This window comes from Macrobrachium rosenbergii, chromosome 16 (assembly GCF_040412425.1).
Source record: "Macrobrachium rosenbergii isolate ZJJX-2024 chromosome 16, ASM4041242v1, whole genome shotgun sequence".
NCBI lineage: Eukaryota > Metazoa > Arthropoda > Malacostraca > Decapoda > Palaemonidae > Macrobrachium > Macrobrachium rosenbergii.
Window position 1 is genome coordinate 9,804,882 of NC_089756.1, and position 26,954 is coordinate 9,831,835.

At 39.2% G+C, this 26,954-nt stretch overlaps 1 protein-coding gene across 5 annotated transcripts in view; it reads right to left on the bottom strand.

Moving 5' to 3' along the window:
* The window catches only part of CycJ (Cyclin J), a 196,926-nt gene that overhangs the window by 16,611 nt on the left and 153,361 nt on the right, over positions 1-26,954 (bottom strand). For all 5 annotated transcript variants that reach the window (XM_067118365.1, XM_067118363.1, XM_067118367.1 and 2 more), the window contains one exon: positions 25,350-25,509. In XM_067118365.1, coding sequence (XP_066974466.1) covers positions 25,350-25,509 — 160 coding nt within the window. The remainder of the gene's footprint in view (positions 1-25,349; positions 25,510-26,954) is intronic.

Sequence of the window (26,954 nt, forward strand, 5' to 3'; positions counted from 1 at the left end):
GAGTGTGGGAGCTGGTACGGCTCTCCGCTCTTCCGAGGGATTTTGCCATTGGGATGTCTTTCGAGTGTGGTTCTGTGGTTGTGATTTCTTCACTCACCCTTATCCATGCCGACGCCTTCTTGGTATAAGAAGGCGCTCGATCTGGGGGTAGTAACCTCAGCATTCCTGATAGCTTTTTTCTCTGGTATATTTAGCAATATTTATACCTAGAAATTCGTGTAAGAAAGGAATTTCACCGGGTGACACAGGGACAAACTTAGAAATAAGTATTTTGTCACATAAATTTATTGAGTTTTCTAGTTTTTGAAGACATATTTTTTCCTGCACAAGTATTGTTCTCATTTAATTTAATGAGGAGATGTGGAATGATATTATATAGTAGTAAAGGAAAGATTAGCCTGAAACAGGATAATCGGAAGAGTGTATGTTGTAAGCTTGATGAAGAAAAGTTTCACCCAAATCTGATCAATTTGTCTGAGACAGTTTCAACAAGCAAGACAGACATGCAGGAAAAGCAGATAAGTAACAAGAACAAGCAAGATAAAACAGAAAGAGATAAAAAAGAGGAATTCCCACAATTACAGAATACAGAATTGTTGAGATGTGCACATACAGATGACAATTACTCAGATATAAATAATTGTGATGACCAAAATACTGAATCTAACAAAAATCAAGCCACCTATACCTATGCCTATATCTATAACTATAGCAATGTAGTAATAAGTTGCGAAAGTGAAGAAAATACTAAATGAAGTATTGCTCTTAGATAAAATAAATAAATCAGATATAAATAGTATAATAGAAGCAACAGAAGAAACCACTGGAGATGCAGAACTTTGCTATTTTTCAGACACAGAAGAAGAAGAAATATGTTGTGTTAGCACAGTTGATGATAATAAAAGTACAATTTATACTCAACAGAGCAGTAACTTTGTATCCAAAATGTTTAACAAAAATATATCTAAGATCAAAAGAGGATGTAAGGGATAAGGATATTCTATTTTTGAATGAAGAATTGCCAGATTTTGTCAGAATGGATAATTCCCTCATCCACATGAATGGTAATAACTGCAATGAAGTTTATGTCCAAAAATATTCAGATAACAGACTAACACTATACGCAGGCATTGTCTTTTGCATAGGGATTCCTATTAACAATCCTTTACTAACAGTAGAAGAAAAAGCATTTTTCTCTATAAATGGCAAAAACTCTCAAATAAATCAAGAATAAAACAGATTTTCCAGAAAATCTGTTAGAGAAATACAGAAATGTAATAGCTATAGAAGGAGATAAACTAGGAAGAACAAATGTTCTACAACACAGAATTTTGTTAGATGATGGAGCCAAGCCAGTTTTTATTCCTAATTACAGATTACCAATAAGCCAGAGACCCACAGTTGACAATTTGATAGAGGAAATGAAAAGAGATGGAGTAGCAATTCCCTCTAAATCTCCCTATAGGAGAGAATAGTTCCATCATTCCCTACATTATCCAAAGGAATGGACTCTGCATTAGCCCTACTTTCAGCCCTAATGGCTGCTTTCCTCTTCTTATCCCTTTCTAATTTGTCCAGATGATTTTTCAATGTTTTCCATTTCTTATCCTCCCAATACTGACACTCTATGCAAGTATTATCCTTACTACATTCTTGCCCCCTACATTTAGTGAATTTTGTATGAGAATCGTATGAAAGCTTAGTTAGCCTAGTCCTACAACCCTCGGAACAAAAGCCAATACTAGATGAACTGGAATCTGACGTCGTTAACTAAATAAACTAGTTAACTCGAACAACAATTCAAAACAATGGCAGGAAGCCACAAGGCAACAAATTCTGAGTACTTCACCAAAATTCATGCAAAACCAAGCTGAAAGGCGAAGAAGCAGCTGCGTGAAAACTTCCGATGTTAACCGGACGCTGGCAGAAAACGAATTGAGCTTTCCGCTGGTTTGTTTCCTTGAGTCCCGGATGGTGGCGGGACGTTATCACCTACACACTAACGATAACAGCGCCACTGCACGAATTTTGAATTTCTAAGCTGCCGTGAGGTTAACCATAGCTATGAACCATATATAAAAGAAGGATGGTAGTTGGAGACTTGTAATAGATTACAGGAAGACTTCCAACACAGTTCCAGATAGAATGCCGATGCCAGTAATTCAAGATATATTAGCTCAATTAGGAGGGGCCAAAATATTTTCATCCTTAGATTTGCTTAGTGGATATTGGCAAGTACCTCTAGATGGAGAATTGAAACAATTTGCAGCCTTCAGCACACATAAATAACATTTACAGTTTGAAGTAATGTCATTTGGACTCACATCAGCCCCATTAACATTTGTCCGATTAATATTACAAATTCTAGGAGATATAGAAAATGTTGTAGTATACATTTTTAGCAAAGACTTAGAAAGTCACCTCAGAATATTAGAAATGGTCCTAGAGAGATTAAGAATTTCAGGACTAAAAATACAATTGAAGAAATGTCAATTCCTAATGAAATCCTTAGAATACTTGGGTCATGTAATTAGTGAAGATGGACTGCACATGCAGGCAGGTAAATTAAAGGCAATACAGTAGAACCCCAGTCCTTGACCATACCAGAACTCGACATATTCGGATTTCGATGTGAAATGTCGAGTAAATCTTGCGTTGGAGCTCAAACAACAAACCGGAATCCGACCTGACGAATTATATGATGTTTGTAAACAAAAGTGTTTCAGTCAGCCGCCCCTAGCTGGTGTTGTCGGTGGCGTCCTTCCCATTCATATTTAAAAGTGTTTAAAGCCTACACATGCTGCTGCTGTTGTTTGGAGAAGTACACGCTTGTACAGTATATGTATATATATATATATATATATATATATATATATATATATATGAAAATAAGAAGGCCCATAAAACACTATTTAAACGTTGAAACCATATATTTCGGGCACTTGTTTCTGTGCCCCTGTTCACTGGTAGAATATGGACAGGTGGAAAGTTACAATGGTATATATACAAAAACATGAAGGTGTGGCCTTAGGCCTCCGATGTTAAGGAGGTGGCGTTTCTTAAGAAGGAGGAGATTGACCAAATTCCTAGTGGTTTTGGCCTCATTAGCTCCCGTTTGGCGATGGATCTGGCGGTCGCGTTTCTTGGGTCATCTTCTTCAAAAGGGGTCCGAGGATTAAGGTGTCAATGGCGTCCGATTTCCAATGTCCTCCTGACAGGTTCATATTGTTGGTTTGATTGATGATAGCAGATTCCAGCATCTTTCTTTTTGTACGGACAGCTACTCTTGAAAACCCCCACTCCAGTTAATGACATGCCCTGTATTTCTAATATGTAGGAAAATTCCCGAACTCTCCGGAGCGTAAAGTGATCTTTTGTGCTCTGTTATTCTTTGCGAGAGCGATCTACCTGTCTCGCCTACATAGATGTCATGACAATTACTACACGGTATCTTGTAAACTCCGGCTTCTTCCCTTTTGTTATTTAAGTATACGTTAACGAGCGAACTCCCGATGGATTTGGGATAATGGAAAATGAAAGGATTATTAGAACTGAGTTGCTCGGTGGCCTTTTGGATGTTTTCATCGTATGGAAGCTTTATTTTGTTGTTGAAATCTATTTGTCTGTTGTGAGTGGGACCTCTGTAGTATATTTTATTTGCTTTATTAATAGCCCTCTCGATAATGTGTGGTGGATAGAGCAGTTGCGTTAGGTGTTGGCGGATCGTGTTAAATTCTTGATCCAGGTACTCATTTGAACATATCCTAAGTCAGGAGGACATTGGAAATCGGACGCCATTGACACCTTAATCCTCGGACCCCTTTTGAAGAAGATGACCAAGAAACGCCCGCCAGATCCATCGCCAAACGGGAGCTAATGAGGCCAAAAACCACTAGGGAATTTGGTCAATCTCCTCCTTCTAAGAAACGCCACCTCCTTAACATCGGAGGCCTAAGGCCACACCTTCATGTTTTTGTATATATACCATTGTAACTTTCCACCTGTCCATATTCTACCAGTGAACAGGGGCACAGAAACAAGTGCCCGAAATATATGGTTTCAACGTTTAAATAGTGTTTTATGGGCCTTCTTATTTTCATATTACACTGTAGTATTACAGGAAAAGACATTCATATATATATATATATATATTTTTTTTTTTTTTTTTTTTTTTGGGGGCTTTCTGCACTGCATTTTCATCTAATCATGGGTCCCAAGACAGCCGTTGCTGACAAGCAGAAGAGAAAGACAGTAAGAACTACAATAGACTCTCTATGAAATTTACCATAAATTAATACTGAGTGTAAACAAAGTTTATGTAATTAGTACCAAGACATGCCACCAGGAGGGCACTTTGGTTTGTTTACATCCACTTCTTAATTTTATGATAACAGACATACAGTAATTCAGCTTACTTTTAATACTGTGTTATTAATGTACTGTAATAAGCAAGCTTGTTTTTCAATGTCATTATGATTAACAAGTTTTTGTATGTACCCGTTACAGTACATTCTGGTAGTGCCTATAGGCTACCTAGCCTAGCCTATGACGCTCGGTCTACCATAGGTAATATGGCCCACTGGTCGTAGGCCAATTTTTTTTATACAGTATGCATTTAAAAATGTAAAAAGTGCTTCTAATATGGTAAGTTATTTAACTCTGAACCTATTTAATTGTAATTTGTGTAATATTTTGCATAAAAAGGCAAGGTTGGGGTAATGACTGTTGGTCAAGAAAGGATTAATCCATTTTCAGTTATTTCTCATGGGAGACATTGATTCGGAATTCGACTAAATCGAATCTTGATGCTTCTTCTGGAATGGATTAGCATCAAGGACCGGGGCTCTACTGTAATTGATTACCCAGCTCCCACTAATTTGAAAGCATTAAGAAGGTTCCTAGGTATGGTAGGTTATTATAGACCTTTTATAAAGGGTTTTGCTTCTATAGCCAAACCTTTGACAGAACTAACCAAGAAGGACATTAATTATGAATGGAAGGATGAACAAGAAACAGCCTTTCAAACACTAAAGAGCAAAATGACCAGGAACCCTGTTTTAGTTTACCCCGATTTTTCCAAAGACTTTTACTTAGCTTGTGATGCCTCAAATAAAGGGCTAGGAGTTGTATTGTTACAAAAGGCCAAAACTAGAATGAGGGCAGTATATTATGCTAGTAGAGTTTTAAACTTAGCAGAAAGAAACTATAGTACCATAGAAAGAGAGTGTTTAACTTTATATTGGGGTTTAGAGAAATTTAGACACACTTTTACATCATAAGGTTAATGTGCTTACTGATCATAACCCCATTTGTGACTTATTTAAAAAGAGAGCCTTTACCAACAACATGAAGTTCAATAGATGGTTCATTTGTGTATTAGAATTTGCCCCGGAATTCAGATATATTCCAGAGAAATTTAACACCTTGGCAGATGCACCCAGATTTCAAGAGGAAACAGAAAAATGTATTACCATTAATACCTTTTGTTTTCGTTGTCAAGTAGTAGATTTAGATCTAGAAAGAGTAAAAATACAACAAGGAAAAGATGCAGAAATCAGACAAATATTAGGACAGTTAATACTAGATGAAATCTTAAAACTTGATTTTCAATTAATAAATGGATTGTTGTATAAAAGGCCAACAGAGAAGAATGGTTGTTCTCGACTATACATCCCAAATACACTAATCAGAGAAGTTTTAGAACTAACACACTCATATAAGTTAGCAGGACATCCAGGAATTAAAAAGACAACCAGAATCATAACCAGAAATTATTTTTGGCCAAATTGTAGTGAAGATGCCAAAAATTTTGTACAAAACTGTACAGTTTGCAATCACCATAAAGGTAGCATAAATCTTAAAGCTCCACTTGAAAAATATCCATCAGAGTTAAATCCATTCAGAATAGTAACTATGGACTTTTTAGGTCCATTTCCAAGGACTGTTAGAGGAAATAAACAAATATTAGTCTTCTTAGACTATCTAACTAGATATGTAGAAATTGACCAGTAAGAAACAGAGATGCAGCTACAGTAGCAGAAGCTCTTAAATCTAGAATTATCACAAGGCATTCATGTCCACAAGTTCTTCTTCTGATAATGTGGCTGAATTTACTAGTGATCTTTTAAAGAAAAATTATGTGAATTTTATGAAATAAATAAGTCAAATAACTGCTTATAAACCAAGTTCTAATGGAGCAGTAGAATGAACAAATCGTAAAATAAAGGATATCCTGAAAATTTAGTGAGCCCATGGACAGAAGACCGGGACTTAGCAACAGAAAACGTACAGTTCACATTGAATAATACTGTAAATGAGACAACAGGAGAATCTCCACATTATTTGCTATATGGTTATCAGAAAAGAATGCCTAACACAATATTAGACGATGCAACACCACCCAGACATACTTATAACTGTGATGACTATGTTGCATGGAAAACAACACATACTTACGAGACAAGCATGAAAACAAGGGCAAAATTAAAAGAGGTTCATAACACTCATGCCAAATATTATAATAAAAATAACATTAAACCAGACATTATAGTAGGTACTCAAATTTACGTACAAAATCATGTTCTAGAGGGTCCAAATGTAAAGGTTTCTCCCAAGTTCACTGGACTATACAGAGTTGTGGAAGCGTTAAAATTAAACAAATATAGGGTAATTAATGAAAGTGAGCTAAAGGAAAAAGTAGTTTACTGGAATCATATAAAAGTAGTAAAAACAGATCCATGGTCCACTGAAGTTATAGATAACATAAGACATGATAATGCTCTAGATAATGTTGTAAACAAAAAATATAATCTACGAAACAGAGTTAAATACGTATATATGTGTATATTTTGGTGTTGGACTGAAAATATCATAAATATAATATATGTAGTGAAACCTATATATATAAAGAAAATCTGATAAAAGTCTATTCTTACAGATGCAAAAATGCGGCTCATCATAGCATTAGTCATAATTGGACTCATCTCTTCAGAGGTGGAGATCAAAAAGGGATCATTGTTAGAGACAAGGAAAAGTCAAAATGATCACAGACTTAGGAATCATTAGTATAGACATATCAACAGTGTTAAATAGTGGGAAAACATTATATGCAATTCAAAGGACATTAAATCACTCCTACAGAATGGTGATAATAACAGTGTTATTCACTTGTTACAAAAATTAAACACAGAAATAGAAAATACCGCTCTTAACCCTTAAACGCCGACTGGACATATCGTAAGTTGACTAAAATTGTCTGTCGGGTGACGAGTGGACGTACCGTACGTCGACTACAAAAAATTTCAACCTTCGGTCAACTTTGACTCGACCAAAATGGTCGAAAAACGCAATTGTAAGCTAAAATTCTTACATTCTAGTAATATTCAATCATTCACCTTAATTTTGCAACAAATTAGAAGTCTCGAGCACAATATTTCGATTTATGGTGAATTTTTGAAAAAAACTTTTTCCTTATGTCTGTGCAGTAACTTGGCCGAAAATTTCAGAAATTCTTTCGTCATTTTGTTGTAAGTTTTGCACCGTTTTATATTAGTCGTTACATAAAGTTTTATATATGAAAATGTGTGCAATTTCATGTAAAATACAACAAAAAACAACCCATGGTTGTAGCTTTTATCAGTTTGGAAATATTTTCATATAAATCACGATAAGTGCCAAAATTTCAACCTCGGTCAACTTTGACTCAACCGAAATGGTCGAAAAACGCAATTGTAAGCTAAAACTCTTACATTCTAGTAATATTCAATCATTTACCTTCATTTTGCAACAAATTGGAAGTCTCTAGCACAATATTTCAATTTATGGTGAATTTTTGGAAAAAACTTTTTCCTTATGTCCGCGAGCGGTTACTCGGCTGAACATCTCAGAAATTCTTTCGTCACATTGTCGTAATGTTTGCACCGTTTTATATTAGTCGTTACATAAAGTTTTATATATGAAAATGTGCGCAATTTCATGTAGAATACAACAAAAAATAACTCATGGTTGTAGCTTTTATCAGTTTTGAAATATTTTCATATAAATCACGATAAATAGAAAAAATTCGACCTTCGGTCAACTTTAACTCGACCAAAATGGTAAAAAGCTGCAATTGTAAGCTAAAACACTTACAGTCTAGTAATATTCAATCAATTAACTTCATTTTGCAACAAACAGGAAGTCTCTAGCACAATGTTTCGATTTATGGTGAATTTTTTAATAAAAAAAAAAACTTTTTCCTTATGTAAGCGCGCGGTAACTCGGCCGAACATCTCAGAAATTCTTTCGTCACTTTGTCGTAATGTTAGCACTGTTTTATATTAGTCGTTACATAAAGTTTTATATATGAAAATGTGCGCAATTTCATGTAGAATACCAACAAAAAATAACTCATGGTTGTAGCTTTTATCAGTTTTGAAATATTTTCATATAAATTACAATAAATAGAAAAAATTCGACCTTCGGTCAACTTTAACTCGACCGAAATGGTAAAAAACTGCAATTGTAAGCTAAAACACTTACAGTCTAGTAATATTCAATCAATTACCTTCATTTTGCAACAAACGGGAAGTCTCTAGCACAATGTTTCGATTTATGGTGTATTTTTGAAAAAAACTTTTTTTTACGTCCACACATTACGAATTCATGCATCATTTTGTGATAATACTTTCTCTGTGTTGCTTTGATCGTTTTACAATTTGTTATATACCAAAATCATTGCAATTTAGTGTATAATACAATGAAAAAAAAAATAACTCATTAGCTTTAACCGTTTTGCTCACAGCGCGATTTGTATACAATTATATATGAAATTTTTTTTGTGCTGTCATATATTTCAATATTTATATATGATAATGATATTTTTAAAAATTTCTGATGGTTGTATACTAAACTTCAGGCAATGACAAAAAAGGAGCCAAAAATGAACTCTTAATCTTAAAAACTAAGCATGCTGTGATTTTTTTAAAAAAACTTTTTTCAGCTTCGGCGCTAACTCCCGAACGGTACCGGCATACAGCAGACACTTTTGTAAATAGAGGCTCGGCGTTTAAGGGTTAAAAGGTCAAAGAGATCCCTCTTACCCTTCACTGGAACTGCTTTGAACACATTATTTGTATTTGCTACCGAAGCAAATGTAGAACAGGAAAAAGAAAGAATAGACAGACTGGAAACATGGGCAGCAGCAAGAGGGACAGTGATAAATAAAGTGATTACATTACAAAATCACAATGCAGAACAAATAGAAAAACTGAAAAAATTTTATAAATCAAGTCAATCAGAATGTATTTGCTCTAGAAAGTGAAGTGATATTACAGGAACATAAAAACACATTAAATGCCATTTTGCTTACTTATAAAGGTATTTTGAGCCCAACACTAACTATGATAAACCGTTTGAAGCACTATCATTGATCAAGAAATCTTTGTATTTTCACTAAATACTGTTGTAGCTAAAATTAAATGTCACAATATTAGCACAGAAATAAAGTTTAAAAATGTTAAATCCTTTACAACATCATGTCAGTTAGTGATAGCAAACCAGTTATATTATGAACCTCATCTTTTCACAACATATAAATTAAACAAATGTGCCATACAAGAATTACTTGTATAAAATAGAAGAATTTAAGTTGTCTCAGGTAGAATTAAGGAAGCTTGAAAATTTGAACTATGTTGATGTATGTTTCTGCTATAAAGAAACTGTCTCCCCAATTTTATAATTAAGTAAATCTAGTGGTAATAGTAATTACTGTTATTTTGTTTATCAGAAAAATACAGGGGAAATTGACAGAACTCAATAATAACAATAACTGACAACTGATGTTAACATAATAATAAATTCATATGTTCATTTAATATACTTATGAATTAACCCTTAAATGCCGAGCCTCTATTTACAAAAATGTCTCCCGTATGCCGGCGGCGTTCGGGAGTTAGCGCCGAAGCGGAAAAAATTTTTTTTTCAAAAAATCACAGCACGCTTAGTTTTTAAGATTAAGAGTTCATTTTTGGTTCCTTTTTTTGTCATTGCCTGAAGTTTAGTATGCAACCATCAAAAATGAAAAAAAATATCATTATCATATATAAATATTGAATTATATGACAGCGCAAAAATATTTTTCATATATAAATTTATACAAATCGCGCTGTGAGCAAAACAGTTAAAGCTAACGGGTTATTTGTTTGTTCTTTGTATTGTACACTAAATTGCGATGATTTTGGTATATAACAAATTGTAAAACGATCAAAGCACCACAGAGAAAATATTATCACAAAATGATGCATGAATTCGTAACGCGCGGACATAAAAAAATATTTTTTTCATAAATTCACCATAAATCAAAATATTGTGCTAGAGACTTCCCGTTTGTTGAAAAATGAAGCCAATTGATTGAATATTACTAGACTGTAAGTGTTTTAGCTTACAATTGCAGTTTTCAACCATTTCGGTCGAGTTAAAGTTGACCGAAAGTAGAATTTTTTCTATTTATCGTGAATTATATGAAAATATTTCAAAACTGATAAAAGCTACAACCATGAGTTATTTTCTGTTGTATTGTACATGGAATTGCGCACATTTTCATATATAAAACTTATGTAATGACTAATATAAAACGGTTCAAACATTACGACAACGTGACTAAAGAATTTCCGAGATGTTCGGCAGAGTTACCGCGCGGACGTAAGGAAAATGTTTTTTTCAAAAATTCACCATAAATTGAAATATTGTGCTAGAGACTTCCAATTTATTGCACAATGAAGGTAAATGATTGAATATTACAAGAATGTAAGAGTTTTAGCTTACAATTGCGTTTTTCGACCATTTCGGTCGAGTTAAAGTTGACCGAAGGTTGAAATTTTGGCAGTTATCGTGATTTATGTGAAAATATTTCAAAACTGATAAAAGCTACAACCATGAGCTATTTTCTGTTGTATTCTACATGAAATTGCGCACATTTTCATATATAAAAGTTTATGTAATGACTAATGTAAAACGATGCAAACATTACGACAACGTGACGGAAGATTTTCCGAGATGTTCGGCCAAGTTACCGCACGCAAACGTAAGGAAAAAGTTTTTTTTCAGAAATTCACCATAAATCAAAATATTCTGCTAGAGACTTCCAGTTTGTTGCAAAATGAAGGTACATGATTGAATATTACTAGAATGTAACAGTTTTAGCTTATAATTGCATTTTTTTACCATTTCGGTCGAGTTAAAGTTGACCGAAGGTTGAAATTTTGGCAGTTATCGTGACTTATATGAAAATATTTCAAAACTGAAAAAAGCTACAACCATGAGCTATTTTCTATTTTCTGTTGTATTCTACATGAAATTGCGCACATTTCCATATATAAAACTTTATGTAACGATTAATATAAAACGGTGCAAACATTACGACAACGTGACGAAAAGAATTTCTGGCGCGGACGTAAGAAAAAGTTTTTCAAAAATTCACCATAAATCGAAATATTGTGCTAGAGACTTCCAATTTGTTGCAAAATGAAGGTAAATGATTGAATATTACTAGAATTTAAGAGTTTTAGCTTACAATTGCGTTTTTTTACCATTTTGGTCGAGTCAAAGTTGACCAAAGGTTGAAATTTTGGCAGTTATCGTGGTTTATATGAAAATATTTCCAAACTGATAAAAGCTACAACCATGGGTTGTTTTTTGTTGTATTTTACATGAAATTTCGCACATTTTCATACATAAAACTTTATGTAACGGCTAATATAAAACAGTGCAAAACTTACGACAAAATGACGAAAGAATTTCTGAAATTTTTGGCCGAGTTACCGAGCGGGCGTAAGGAAAAAGTTTTTTCAAAAATTCACCATAAATCGAAATATTGTGTTAGAGACTTCCAATTTGTTGCAAAATGAAGGTATATGATTGAATATTACTAGAATGTAAGAGTTTTAGCTTACAATTGCATTTTTCGACCATTTCGGTCGAGTCAAAGTCGACGTACAGTACGTCCACTTGGCACCCAACAAACAATTTCAGTCGACGTATGATACGTCCAGTAGGCGTTTAAGGGTTAATATGCTTATAATTTGATATGTTTGATATTTTAATATAATTACTATTTTTTTTTTTAGAATGTTTTAATGAACTCTTGTCTTTTATTATATCCATTATTATATTTTATTGCCAATTTAATTATTACTATTGTATCCATTATGTTTTATTAAACATTGAAGACAATGTTTGGTAGGTGACCGAGTGATGTAATGATAATTAGGAGAACATTAATTATGAATAGCGTAAATATAAGAGAAGAGAAAATGAGAGAGAACCTGTGATAGAGAGAGAGAGAGAGAGAGAGAGAGAGAGAGAGAGAGAGAGAGAGAGAGAGAGAGAGAGAGAGAGAGAGAGAGAGAGAGAGAGAGAGAGAGAATGGAATAATAATGAAACGAGACAGAGAGAGAGAGAGAGAGAGAGAGAGAGAGAGAGAGAGAGAGAGAGAGAGAGAGAGAGAGAGAGAGAGAGAGAGAGAGAGAGAATGGAATAATAATGAAACGAGACAGAGAGAGAGAGAGAGAAACAACACTTCCTGTGCAGTGATTATGTAGCAAAACATTGGAGAGTTTAATCTAGTCGCAAATCGTAACAAGGATGTTTACCCGTCTCACCTGTGAGCTTACCTTGCAACTCTCACCGGAACTTAAAGACTTCCAGTGAAGTCATTAGTCCCTCCTACGAAGGAGGGGATTAATTCATCTAATTACACCCAAAGGGACATCGTTAGATAATAGCCAACCAATTAGGACATCTACAAGGGCAGGACAAGAAGCAATGGTCTGCCTATTGTGGGATGGACTTATTCCTTTCTCGAACTTTCAAATAGGCAAAGAAGGAAGGAAGAGAAGCAGAACAGAAGAGAACAGAGCAAACAGAAAAAGAAGCAGAAGAGTGAGGTCGAGGGCCTCACCAGTTATGGAAAGAAAAAAAACAAGGCTCATACTTCAATTCACTTAATTGTAAATAATATGTATATTTTAATTAGTGTGTTAATGAAGTAAGAAAGCTGCACTGTCTTCCTATAGCCTCCTGGGACTCAAACACTACTAAAACAACAAACCCAAAAACAATAAAGCAACTATAAAGGAAATAATAACTTCTTTACATGGGCAATGAATAAAATAAATAATAAGAAAGGAACATCATAACAAAAAGGTGCTAACAACATTACACTGGTGACAAATCATCACAGCAGCATCCCTTCAGGCCCTACTGCAACCCCTTTCATTCCTTTTAATGTATCTCCATTCATATTCTCTTTCATCTTACTATCCACCCTACCGTAATAAATATTTCATAGTGCAACTGTGAGGTTTTCCTCCTGTTACACCTTTCAGACCTTTACTTTGTTTCCCTTTCAGTGCTGAATGACCTCATAGGTCCCAGCACTTGGCCTCTGGCCTAAATTCTATATTTTATTCCATTCCAATCCAGGTTACGATAGTGAACAGGGGATGCAATGACTTCTGTAACTTCCTACCAGTCTGCCACAGGGATGACAGAATGACAGAACAGCAGGGCTCTGGGCCTAAGTGAGGGTATAGCACCCCCAATCAAGTATGGTGAGGTTCGGGGAACAGCACTCAAAGGAACTGGCAGGATTCAGCATAGTTACTGAAGGGAATAACTTTCAACTGCTAAGGACACCACTGAATACTTCCTATCCTTCTTCCTCTTTCTACTGTACTCCTCCCACATGAAGAACACCAACAACACTTCCTGCAGGAGGGAAAGAGAAGTGCACAATTTACCCCTACAACAGGAACAATACTTAGGAGGTTCGATACTTACAGGGAATATCAACCATCCAAATGACTGCTCATGTCCCTCACAATGCCTTTGGTCTTCTTTCTTCTCTGCACTTCATTTAGAAAAATAAACCCCAAAACAATCAACAATCAAACAACAAACACAAATACTCATCAAAAGTTTAACAGAGCACACCAAGACATCTACCCTTGATGAAGGACAAAAAAAAAAAAGTGCTTGTAGACTGCCAGTGAGGGGTATTCCCCTCGCTCACCCACCATAATCAACAATTAACTGCCCTATTACCAAGTTCAACAAACATTTCTAGCTTGTGTTGAGGGTTACTCCTATATAAAAGGATTTGGTTTGTATTTCCTGAGGAACAAAATGACATTTTTATATAATAAAGTTTTTATACACTTACCAAGTGATTACATAGCTATCAATTTCTTTTAACCGGAAGTTAAAATTTGAAAATTTGCAATAGGAATTCTTTTGTTTGTTTTTGGCATAAGTAGCTAGCCCTGCCCACTTTCAGGAAAGAGGAGAAACAACACAGCAAGAAGGATCAATCTGTTTATGCTGTAATGTCCATGAGAGGGGGGGGGGGGAGGGAGGGCTCCCACTCTGTAATTACTTGGTAAGTATATGTAAAACTCTATTTTATTATAAAAATATAATTTTTATATAAGTAACTTACCAAGTAATTATATAGCTGATTCCCACATTGATAGGAGGTGGAATTCGTGGGCTTATTCTCCTCCAGCATTAAAAGTAATAAACTGAGAATAGAAAGGCGCTAACATCAATACAATGTTTGTTGTTTCCTTACCTGGTAAGAGAGCTACTGCAGGAAGATACTACCTCTGGTGGAGCTCATCTTACCCTTTAGAGGTGTGGCGATAAAGCCAAGTCACTGTTACATAAGTGGAGACCTCGCAGCGAAGGACTTTTCTGAACGGTAGCAGAGTAAAAAGTTTGCCCCTGCCCTGGGCGCAGTACCAAGACACAAAACCACACAACAACGCTGATACTTACACCAAAAGATTAAAAATACCATCACCCAACCATTACAAGACCTGGAGAGTGTCCCAGTACAGAGTAGCCCCAGGCTCCCCTAAAACTCAACACCAGATTTCTAAGGTGAAGGGTAAGGATGGAAGGAAAGCTTTCTATACTTCCTTCCCCAACGCCATGCCAGCCACCAATAAAGGACCCAAGGTACTGCAATCATTAAAAACTGTTTCCACATCGTGTAGATAATGCGTTGAAAATACTGATTTACATCTCCAATGAGTGGATTGGAGAATGGAAGCAAGCGAAAGATTGTACTTGAATGATAAGGACATTGCTAGGCACTAATCTCGTGAGTTCTCACTCTCAGAATGGGAAGAAGATCTTCTCCCACTTGGGATTGGCCTCATGAATGAGACCTCTTAGGAAGAAAGTGAGGGCATCATTCTTTGGGAGAGGTTGTGAAGGGTTCTTCACTGAACACCACAGGTGATTGGACGGACCTCTTACCTTGTCAGTCTTATGGGGGTAGCATTTGGGTGCCCTTACTGGACAAAGGAATCTTTCCCCATCTAAAGAACCTACTGCCTGTGTTAGGTTTTCAATTGCCAAAGAACGAGGCCAAGGTTTCGCTAGATTCTCATTCTTAGCGAGAAAACTAAGAGTAAAAGAACATATCGCATCTCCATTAGAGGAACCGATTCTTCTATCTGGAGCCTGGATCTCACTTCCTCTCTTGGCTGTAGCCAAGGCTACTAGGAATGAAGTCTTCTTGGTTATGTTCCTCAGAGAAGCAGTCAAGAGGTTCAAAAGGAGGATTGGAACACCATTTGAGAACCACATCCAAGTTCCACAATACTTGTTCTAATTGTTTACGTTTCATCGTATCAAAAGATTCAAAAAGCTCAGATAAATCCTGATTTGAAGAAATATCCAGGCCCCTATGCCTGAATAATGAGCTTAACATTGCTCTGTAACCTTTAATAGTGGAGGAGGATAACCCCTTAGAAGTTCTCAAGAACAATAAAAAAATCAACAATCTCTATCAAAGATGTCTTAGAAGAAGAGAGGTGATTTGCTCTGCACCAAGTGCGGAAAATAGCCCACTTGCTTTGGTAGACATTGGCTGATGACTAGTTCTTCGTTGGACGAGTCGATGGAGTTCTTGGCTAGCACTCTGCTAGGCCCGAGTTCGAGTCTCCGGCTGGCCAATGAAGAATTAGAGGAATTTATTTCTGGTGATAAATTCCGGTGACAGAAATTTATTTCTCGGTATAATGTGGTTCGGATTCCACAATAAGCTGTAGGTCCTGCTGCTAGTAACCAATTGGTTCTTAGGCACGTAAAATAAGTCTAATCCTTCAGGCCAGACCTAGGAGAGCTGTTAATCAGCTCAGTGGTCTGGTTAAACTAAGGTATACTTAACTTAAATTGACTGATGACTGCCTCCTGTATCTAGAGGTAGCTTCTGCAGCTGATCTCGAAAAGCCTTGAACTCTGAGGAGTTTCTTGATAGTTTGAATACTGTCAGAGCTAGCGTGGATAACACCTGATGGAATTGCCTGAGATGGGGTTGCTTGAGAAGCTTGTGTTTTTGAGGTACTCTTCTTGGGAAATCGGACAGGAGACTTATCAGGTCTGAAAACCATTCCCTTAGAGGCCAAAATGGGGCTATGAGGATCATTGAAGCATTCTTGTGAGACCTGAATATGTTTATCACTTCCCTTGCCATCCTGATGGGAGGGAAGGCGTACAGGCTCTTGTCAGACCAATCTAAAAGCATGGCATTCGTTGCCCATTCTGCGGGGATCCGGAACTGGAGAACAATCAAGTGATCGGCCTTCTCCATAACTTCCACAGCTGCAGACATACCAACGCGCCCAATGTCCATTCCGTGGGAATGACTTGGCTGCTGCGACTCAGCTGGTATGATAGAACATTCATTTTGCCCTGCATGAATCTTGTTACCATCCTTGTCTGATTCTGATGAGCCCAGGGAAGAAGGGCCTTTGCCGCCTCGCACAGGGAGAAGGAATGAGTTCCCCCTTGCTTGCTTATGTAGGCCAGGGCGGTCGTATTGTCCAAGTGTACTGCAATGGTCTTGTCTCGAACCTCCAAAGCAAAGGCTTGCAATCCTAGGCTGATTGTAGTCAGCTCCTTCACGTTTATGTGCCAACACTTCTGTCCTAGTGTCCACCTTCCAGAGACTTCCTTGTCCCCCAAGAGAGAGCCCCAATCTAAGTCGGAAGCATCTACATAAAAGCTCAGGTCAGGGTTCTGAGGAAAAGTGACTTCCCTTCTAGCAACCTATCTTCGGACCTCCACCAAAGCAGGTGCTTCTTGAGATCCTGGGTTATTGGGAACACAAACGAGTCTGGATGTTTCTTCCAGTCCAAACTGTCTCTGAGGTAAAACTGGAGCACTCTAATGTGAAGTCTCCCCAGAGAGATAAACTGTTCGATGGAAGCCAAAGTTCCGAGGAGGCTCATCCACTTGTTGGCCGAACACATTTGGAGGGAGAGAAACTTGTCTATTGTCTTCAGACAAGATTCTACCCTCTTGGGAGTAGGAAAGCCCGAAAAAGATGAGAATTCAGACTCATTCCCAAATAAACTATCTGCTGAGAGGGAATTAGCTGAGACTTCTGAAGGTTGATCAAAAGTCCCAACTCTTTCGCTAAGCAAAGCATCTTTTGAATGTCCCCGTGCAAGCTTCCTTTGTAGGAGAACAAATGAGCCAGTCATCTAGATAAAGAGCAATGTTGACGCCCACTAGATGAAGCCAATCTGCTATCGGAGAGAGAACGTGGGTGAAAACTTGAGGGGCCGTTGAAAGTCCGAAGCACAGTGCTCAGAACTGGAAGATCTGGTTCCGGAAAACAAATTGAAGGTACTTCCTCGAGTCTAGATGTATGGGGACATGGAAGTACACATCTTGCATGTTTATGGAGACCATCCAGTCCCCTTGATGAATGGATGCAAGAATTGAGCAATTTGTCTCCATTCTGAAAATGTCTTCCGCACAAAGATATTCAGAGCGCTCACACCCAGTACTGGTCTCCAACCTTCTGAAGACTTCAGAACCAAAAACAGGCATTGTCAAACCCCTCCGATTCTACATCTGTGACTTCTTCTATAGCTCTTTTCTGAAGAAGGGCAGAAACTTCCTTTGATAGGACAGAAAACCTTCTTGAGGCTATCAAATAGGGGGTCAAGGCAATGGGGTTCTTGACTAAAGGTGGATAGTCTATGAAGGGAATTGAGTATCCGTTCTTGAGGACCTCTAGGACCCACTGTTCTGCTGCTCTCTTGCTCCACTCTTCCCAAGAACAGAAGAAAAGTTTCCTCACTTTTTGGATGAAGGTTTGTTTGAAGACTTCTTGATGGCCTTGGAGGAGAATCAGACATTGGATCTAGGCCTTGAATGAAATCTTTGCTGATGCTGCAAAGGAGAAGATGATGACTTGGCACTGAACAAGATGTTCTCTCTAGCATGTTTAGAAGACTGAGCCAGGAGATCTTGCGTTGACTTCTTGTGCAAGTCTGAAGCGATATCGTTAACTACTGATTGAGGGAAAAGGAAGTCATGCACAAAAGAGAAAAGGGTCGATTTCTGTGCTGATGTGACTCCTTTGAGGTATAAGAGCACCACAGCTCTCTTCTTTAAAATACCCATGGAATATGTAAAGATTAATTCATGAGAAGCATCTCTAATCCCTCTGTCTATACAGGATAGGAGCCTTGGAAGATCTGCTGAAAGGTCCGTGAGGATGGAAGGATAGTCCTGGATTTTCTTGGCCAGGGCACCCACTGCCCAATCCAGGAAACCAATCACTTCAAAGCTTTGAAGATATTCTTCAACAAATGATCTAGTTGGGTGGATGAAAACATCACCTTCGCCGCTGCAAAGGCTGACCTACGGGAGGCTTCAATGAGACCTGAGAAGTCCCCCTGGGTGGAGGCAGACACACCCAGAGAGGGAGCTTCTCCGGTAGCATACTACGAGCACAGTACCTCCTTCTCAACAAACATGAAGGGGGGTAACAGAACACAGTCTTCCCCTGTTCTCTTGTCCGCTAACCAACAATCCACTTCATGCATAGCCTTCTTAGCTAAAGAAGAAAGCACCAACTTAGGAAGCTTGGAAGATTCCAACTGAAATTACTCAGCTGAAAAGTTGAAGTCAGAGAAGGAGCCGCTGGAGAGTAGTAGTCAGGAAAGGTGCGAAGAAAACGTAAGAGCTGAACATGCCGTAGTAGGAGTTTCCTCTTCCGGATCCTGAGCCTCCTCCCTGACTGACAAAACTGAAGAGGGACCCCTCTAACGCACTAGCTGGAGGAGGTTGAGGTTTCAGAAAACTTAAAATGTCATCCAGGCACTGCTGTATGGGAGTCAGAGCCGGGTCTGCAATAACTGGCACTGCAGAAGAGGGTGCTGTCATCACATGATGAGAAGAGGGATGATCGGACGTTGGCGGTGCTCAGGAGCTACTGGAAGCCCGGGCACAGCTGGGCGCTTGGGAGCTACTGGGAGCTTGGAAGATACAGAGCACTTGGGAGCCAATGGGTGCTCAGATGATGCTACACGCCTGGGCTTTACTGGAAGTTCAGGTGCCGATGGGAGCTCCGGTACGAACTGGGGATCGGGCACTTCTGCCACTGCTACAATGCGAGAAGATGAAGAATGTCTGGAGGAGTGGGTGGGAACTGAAGGGTGTTCTGTCAATGAAGTGCTCTCAGAAATGGCGGGCAGCTTGGGCACTAATGGGCGCTCCAAAGAAACTCGCCTCCGCTTGGATCAATCAGGATCCGACAAAAGACAACTTGGAAGGAGAAACCTCTGGCAAAAAACGTTCTGAGCTGTCCCAAAAACTACATGAGGGCTCAGCCTCTTTCACTTTCTTACTAGGTACCTGAGGGGTGCTAGACATATCCACTGCAGACCTCTTCAGCAGTCTAGATTCGTCCTTAAAGTGCCACTGGTGCCTGCAATCAGGACTCCACGCTTCAGAACTGGAGGAAAGATGGTGCACATCTGAGAAAACGCCTTTCCAACGGCGTTTTGTCATCACTTGGGAATTGGCTACAGGTGCGACTGAGGGGTCGACTGCCTGTGGGCTGACCCCACCAACCTCCCTTGGGCCTCCAGTATGACTTCTCCCAGGTGCGGGGGAGTGTGTCAAGGACCTTCGTTTAGGAGAGTCGGCGGGACGGACAGCCAACTCCTCCACTAACACTTCGCTGTGAGCACTCTGTTCACAGTTCATAAGATCACGAACTGTATTACCCAACAGACATAGAATGCATTAATAACTCAAACTTACGATCGAATTTCGCTTCAAGGACGGCAATGGCATTGGGGTCAGAAATATGGAAGCTGGGAATGGGAACAGGTGGTATAGCTGAAGAACTAGGGTTTGGAGACATGACAGAAATAACAAGAACATCACTGAAGATTTCAAAGAATCCTGAATGGCTAAAGACTTGTCATTCCTAGTATTAGCTTTCCTTATCCTGTCTCTTTCCAACTTGGAAAGGTGAGAAGTTAAAATTTTCCACTGTCTAGGGTCCCAGTCGACACATTCAGCACAAGTCAGATCTATAGAGCACACTTGACCCCTGCAAGTAGAACAAAGAGTATGCAAATTGTATTTTGCAAGTCTACCTCGTATTGCAGCCTTTGCTGCAATATTGAGTGCTAGCAGTACTTGCGTCAGACGTCGTCAAAAACAAGTAAAATAATTAAGCCTCAAAAGGGAAAAAGTCAAAGTTCTGTAAACTATCTCAATCAAGTCAACCTGACTAAATAAATGCCAAAAGGCAACCAAAAGAATAAAAAATATTTCACCAATACTTCATGGAAAATAACCAGTGAAGCCTCGAAAATCCAAAATTTACGTTGCCTGCTTACAACCTTTGTCGAAACCTGGCAGAAATAAATTGATCCTTCTTGCTGTGTTGTTCCTCTTCTTCCCTGAAAGTGGGTGGGGGCTAGCTACTTACACCAAAAACAAAAAGAATCGCTACCGTGAATTTTCAAATTTTAGCTGCCGGTTAATAGAAATCAATAGCTCTGTAATTACTTGGTAAGTTACCTATGTAAAAATTAGTATTGTAGAGGTTCATTACATGACAAGGTCTTTTCCAACTTTTAAAAATTATATTTTCATAATAAAATTAAGTTTCCTTGTAGTAATTGAATAGCTATAGTTTCTAACTCGTGCGGCAGCCTTCTATTTAAAAAATCATGGCAGCACTTCGATTCTTTAGTATAGGTGACAAGCTCCGCCCACTAACGGGAGTGCTAGAAATGACTTGGCAGAAAACCTCATTCTGTTTGTGCCCTATGTCCATCTGAGGAGAGGAGGGTGGGCTCTGACTCTGTAATTACTTGGTAAGTACAGTACATATGAAACTTAATTTTTTTATGAAAATATTTTCATACAAGTAACTTACCAAGTAATTACATGGCTGAATCCCACATTGAATAGAGATGGGATACATGGACATATTGTACTCCAAAACATGAAGGTATGGTAATGACTTTGAAATAGAAAAAGTTTATAGCATTGAAACAATGCTTGTCATTTCCTTACCTGGTAAGAGAGCTAATGCAGGTGAATACTTCCTCTGGTTGGTACTCATCTTAACCTGTAGTGGCGTGGTGGTTGAGCCATGGAGCACCTCCACTTAACTGAGAGCTTTGCAGCAGAGAATAGGCCTGATTGCTGGGATAGCATACACAGTACCAATATAAAAAACCTGACAATACTTTCACCTACACTGAAAACACTACAACCCATCCACTGAGACTGGTGGACACTCCAGGTATAGCATACCCCCTGGCTCCAGAAAATTTAACACTTTACTTCAAGGTGGAGAGACAGGAGGAGAAAAAAAAAGAGATTCCTATGCTTCCTCCCAATACCATGCCAACCACTGATAATGGCCCCAAGGTACCGCAATTTTCATACACTTTTTCAATTTCTTTCAAATAGTGAAATGTGAAGGTCAGTTTGCACTGCCAGTAAGCCAACTGCAGAATGGAAGTGAGGGACACATTGTGCCTGAAAGCTAAAGAGGTAGAGATTGCCATGACGTCATGAGCTTTCACTTAAAAGTAGGCAAAATGTCCTCCTGAATCTCAAGGTGCATCTCAGAAATGAAGTCTTTCACGAAGAAGGACAATGCGTTCTTCTTCACAGGATGAAATGGGTTCTTGACAGAGCACCAGAGGTTACTGGATGGTCCTCTGATCCTCTTGGTCCTGCTCAGGTAATGCCTTAAAGCCCTAGCAGGACAAAGAACTCTCTTCTTCCTCAGAGCCAAGGTGTCCGTTAAGTTCTTAATGGAGAAAGAACGGGGCCAGGGTTTGGAAATTCAAGGGAAAAGTGGCAAACTGCATCTCCTTGTGAAAAAACCTTCCCTTTTGTTGAGGGCATGGATCTCACTAATATGTTAGCAGTAGCCAAGGCCACGAGGAAGTTTTCCTAGTAAGGTTTCTCTAAGAAGAGGAACGAAGGAGTTCAAAAGGTGGACCTGTCAGCCACTTCACCACTATGTCCAGGTTCCAGGAGATTGGATCTTCCTTCCTTGCTTAGACATATCAAAGGACTTGATGAGGTCATTCCTGGGAATGAACTAAGATTCAGGAGCCTTGTGTTTAAACACTGAGCTAAACACACCTTGATACTCCTTAATGGTGGAGGACGAGAGATACCCAGATCTCCTTGGATAAAGAAGGAAATCTGCAATTTGGGTCACAGGTGTCTCAAAAGAAGAGACGTTGAGTCTGAGACACCAGCTTCAGAAAATCACCCACTTAACCTGGTAGATGTGGCTAGGAAATCTATGCTGTTATTTTGCAATAGCCTCTGCAGTGGTCTTGAAAACCCTTGCGCTCTGACAAGCTTCTGGACAGGTCTGAAGCCTGTCAGGGCAAGAGCGGACAACCCTTTGGTATCTCTTAAAGTGAGATTGTCTGCGTAGACATGGTTTTTGTGGAAGGAGTCTTGGAGAGTCCACCCACAACCATAGCAGGTCCTGGAACCATTCTTTCATGGGCCAAAATGGGGCTATGAGAGTCATCGTAATGTTGCGATGAGTCCAAGAATTGTTCAGCACTTCCCCTGACTATGTTGAAGGGTGGAAAGGCGTAGAGGTTCAAGGAGGACCAATCTAGCAGTACGGTGTCTGTTACCCATGCTAGAGGGTCAGGGGCTGGGAAACAAAAAGAGAGGGCTATGGTTCCTTGAGGTGGCAAACAGTTCCAATGTCAGCCTGCCCCATAGTTTCACAGATTCTGATAGACCAGGGGATCCAGGTCCACTCAGTGAGAAGGACCTACTTTTCAAAGGCTCAGTTCGTCCGCCAGAATATTTAGTGTATGGTGTGTCGCCCAGGAAATGAACCCAGGTTGCAAGAATGGTAATCTTGCATGATACCAGTACACCAGTGACGCCCCTGAATAAATCTAGTGACTACACTCACTCAATTTTGATCTGTCCACATCAGAAGGTCTCTTGCTGTCTGGCAGAGAGAGAATGAGTGACTGCCACCCCGCTTTCGTATGTACGTTAGGATTGTGGTTTGTATGAATGAACTACCACAGTCTTGTTGTGAAATAAGGTCGAGAGGCACTGAAGCCTTGGGTGAACTGCTTTCAGCTCTGACGCTGATGTGAAGGTTCTGTTCTTCCGGCGACCACGTCCCAGAAACTTCCCGGTTCCCCAGGAGGACTCCCCAATCTAGAACTGAGAAGTCTGAACTCCGGGTTTATGGGAAACATGTAGGTGTCTGGTCGTGTTTCCCTGTTCCAGTTGGCCTTGAAGTAGAAATGCAAAACTCTCATAGGAAGTATATAAACATTATTCGCGGAAAATTCGCCCATTCGTGGTATTTTTCGCTGAAAAATATTCACTAATTACTGTATCTTCATATTTTCATGACTGAAAGAACTTTTTGTGAGAAAACTATTAAAATACTCGGGTATAAGCTTATTTAAGAGGGTTTTTGTTGTGTTTGAACTATGAAAATAGGCAGTTCTAAGTGTTTTTAGAGGGGTTTTAAGTACAGGAAGTCCCCGGTTATCGGCAGGGGTTCCGTTCTGAGGGTGTGATGATAACTGAAAATTGCTGTTGACCGAAAATTGGCGATTTTCGGGGTTTATTGGCGCCGAAAAGCGCAGATTTTCGGTTATCAGCCCCTCTGTTAGGTACATATCAGCGCTAATACCCAATTACCGGTGCTGATAAGCAGAAATTGGCGATTTTTGGCGCTGAAAATTGCTGATTTTCGTCGCTAGACAAGCCCCGTAAAACCGGATCGCTGGCTCCTGAGAGGAATGTTGGGCACTTGAGAGCTAAATACTGGCACCCAATAGAAGGATGCTCAGGAGAGAAATTCTCCAGACTGTCCCATGCGCTGCAGGAAGGTTGAGGGCTGCAACCTGGCTTCTTAAACCGCTAACTAGGCAGCGGAGAAGAGCGGCCGACATTGTCTGTGTGCCTTTTCAGTGGACAAGACGAATCTAGAAAGCACTAGTGGCGCTTCCAGTCCGGACTGGAGACCTGAGAGTCAGATGACAACTGGAATGCACATCCAAGATGTAACAGGATCCACTGAGGGGGGGCAGCAACCTGTGGGCAAACCCCACTGGCCTCCATTGGACTTCAGGCATGTCTTCTCCCAGGTTCAGGGGAACAGGACAGTGACCTTCGTCTAGGACAACTGACGGGACGAGTAGCCACCTTCTCCACTCACTGTATTCACTACTAGGTTAAATTTTTTGTTAAACCTAGACCCGAGACTGGCAATGGCAAGGGTCAGAAGCAAGGGAGCCAGGCAACAGGGGTAGGTAGATTAAAAAGAGGGGGCTAGTAGCAGGAGAAAAAGAGGGAAGGGAGGAAGAAGCACTTTTCTTGGCACTAGAGGCTGCATTATTCTTCCTATCACTAACTTGTCTAGTTGGGATTTAATCATCTTCCACTTAAGCTTACTTGGCGCCAGGCACTCGGGAGCTGGTGTCGGGCACTCGAACAAACATTACATTCAGCACAAGTTCTCTCCTTACTACGTTACTGCACCCTACACTTACTGCAAATTATAAGTCATATGAAGACTTGATCAATCTGTTTGGCAACTTTCGCTACAGTAGCGAAAACTACACTTGAATCCGACATAATAATAACAAAACTAGAACAACTGATCCTGAAAGTTATCAAAGCTTGAAGGCTACTCAAAATAAGCAATAATACTTAACTGTAATCCTGTTATTCAATCAAAAACCAATGAACAAAGACTGTTGCAAACCCCTGATGTTTACTTGAGAGCCGGCAGAAACAGAATGAGGTTTTCTGCTAAGTTGTTTCCGGTACTCCCTTTAGTGGGCGGGGCTTGTCACCTACACTAAACAATCGAAGTGCTACCACGATTTTTTAAACAAAAGGCTCCTGCGTGAGTTAGAAAATATAGCTATGTAATTACTTGGTAAGTTACTTATATGAAACTGTACTTATTTAATAAGCAGAAAATGACATCACAATACCAGGTGGGTAAATACCTGATTAAAAGGTCCATAATATGTGAAAGCTTTTGTAGGTGGTAGCCAGTTGTCATTTCAAGTGACAGAGGCCAAGTTGGAAGTAAGTGGCAATAAAAACGACCGCAGGCAAGACATGCCGCTGCTACTAGAGAAGAACGCCATTGAAGAAATGCCTGATCTGTAAGGTGGTCAAACTATTTCATAAACATGACATTTTTATAATAAAATAAAGTTTTATACATACTTACCAAGTAATTACATAGCTATTAGTTTCTATTAACCAGCAGCTAGAATTTTGAAATTTGTGATAGCACTACTTTTGTTTTGGCTAGGCAAGTAACCCTGCCCACTTTCGGGGTAAGAGAGGAACCAGCTCAGCAAACGAGATCAATATGTTTATGCCTTCCTAACCAAGCGAGGGAGGAGAGAGGGCTTTGATTATGTAATTACTTGTTAAGTATATATAAATTTTATTATAAAAATGTCATTTTTATATAAGCTACTTACCAAGTAATTACACAGATGAATCCCACACTGCACGAGGTGGGATGTATGGATTATCTACTCCAATTCATTAAAAATTGTAATGTAAAAGACTATGGAGTACCTGATTGCACACAAAGAATTAACAGAGTTGCCCCTCCCCCGGGGACAGTACCATATAACAAAACCAGAGAATAAAAAACATAGTTGCCTATTGCCAAAAGTTAAGAAGCACCATCACCCAACCATTAAAAGATAAAACTGGTGAGCACTCCAAATACATAGTACCCCCAGGCTCCCATATAACTCGACACCGTTAATCAAGGCAAAAAAATTGTACGGACTGAAGGAAGACTTCCTACACTCCTTCTCCCAACACCATACCAGCAACCAAAACAGGACCTAAGGTACAACAATTTTCATGCAAACAATGAGATGCAAACACCGATTTGCATTTCCAAAACGTTGGATAATAGAGGTAATAGACAAATTATGTTTGAAAGCCAGGGATGTGGCTACCGCCCTCACTTCATGCAGTTTTATCTTCGCTCAAGGTAATGCATCCTCCTCAATCTGTGAGTGAGCTTCTAGAATAAGATGTCACATAAAAAATGCCAAGGCATTTTTTGAGAGAGGGTGAGAGGGATTCTTTACTGGGCATCAAAGGATCTTCTCCGTTCTAAGTAAATAGTATTTCAATGCCCTTATAGGGCAAAGTCCTTTTAAAGTAGAGCAGGAAATCACCTATCTCCACTACAGGTCTCTTAGAAGATTTTGCTCAAGGATTGTTGTCTGCAACAAGCAATAGCATCTACAACTGCCTTTGAAAATCCTTTTGCTTGTACCAATCTGTAGACAGTCTGAACACGGTCAGAGCCAGAGTGGACAGTCTTTGATGGAACTGCCTGAAATGTAGCTGTCTGGGTAGTTTGGGTTTTTGAGGCAACAGACTCGGAAAATCCATGAGAAGTTCCAGCAAGTCCGGGAACCATTCCTGTGTTCGTCAGAAAGGGGCTACTAGGGTCATTGTTACATTCTGATGACTGTGGAACTTGTTTATTACTTCTCTGACCATCTTGAATGGGGGAAAGGAGTAAAGGTCTTTGTCTGACCAATCTAGGAGCACTGCGTCCATTGCCC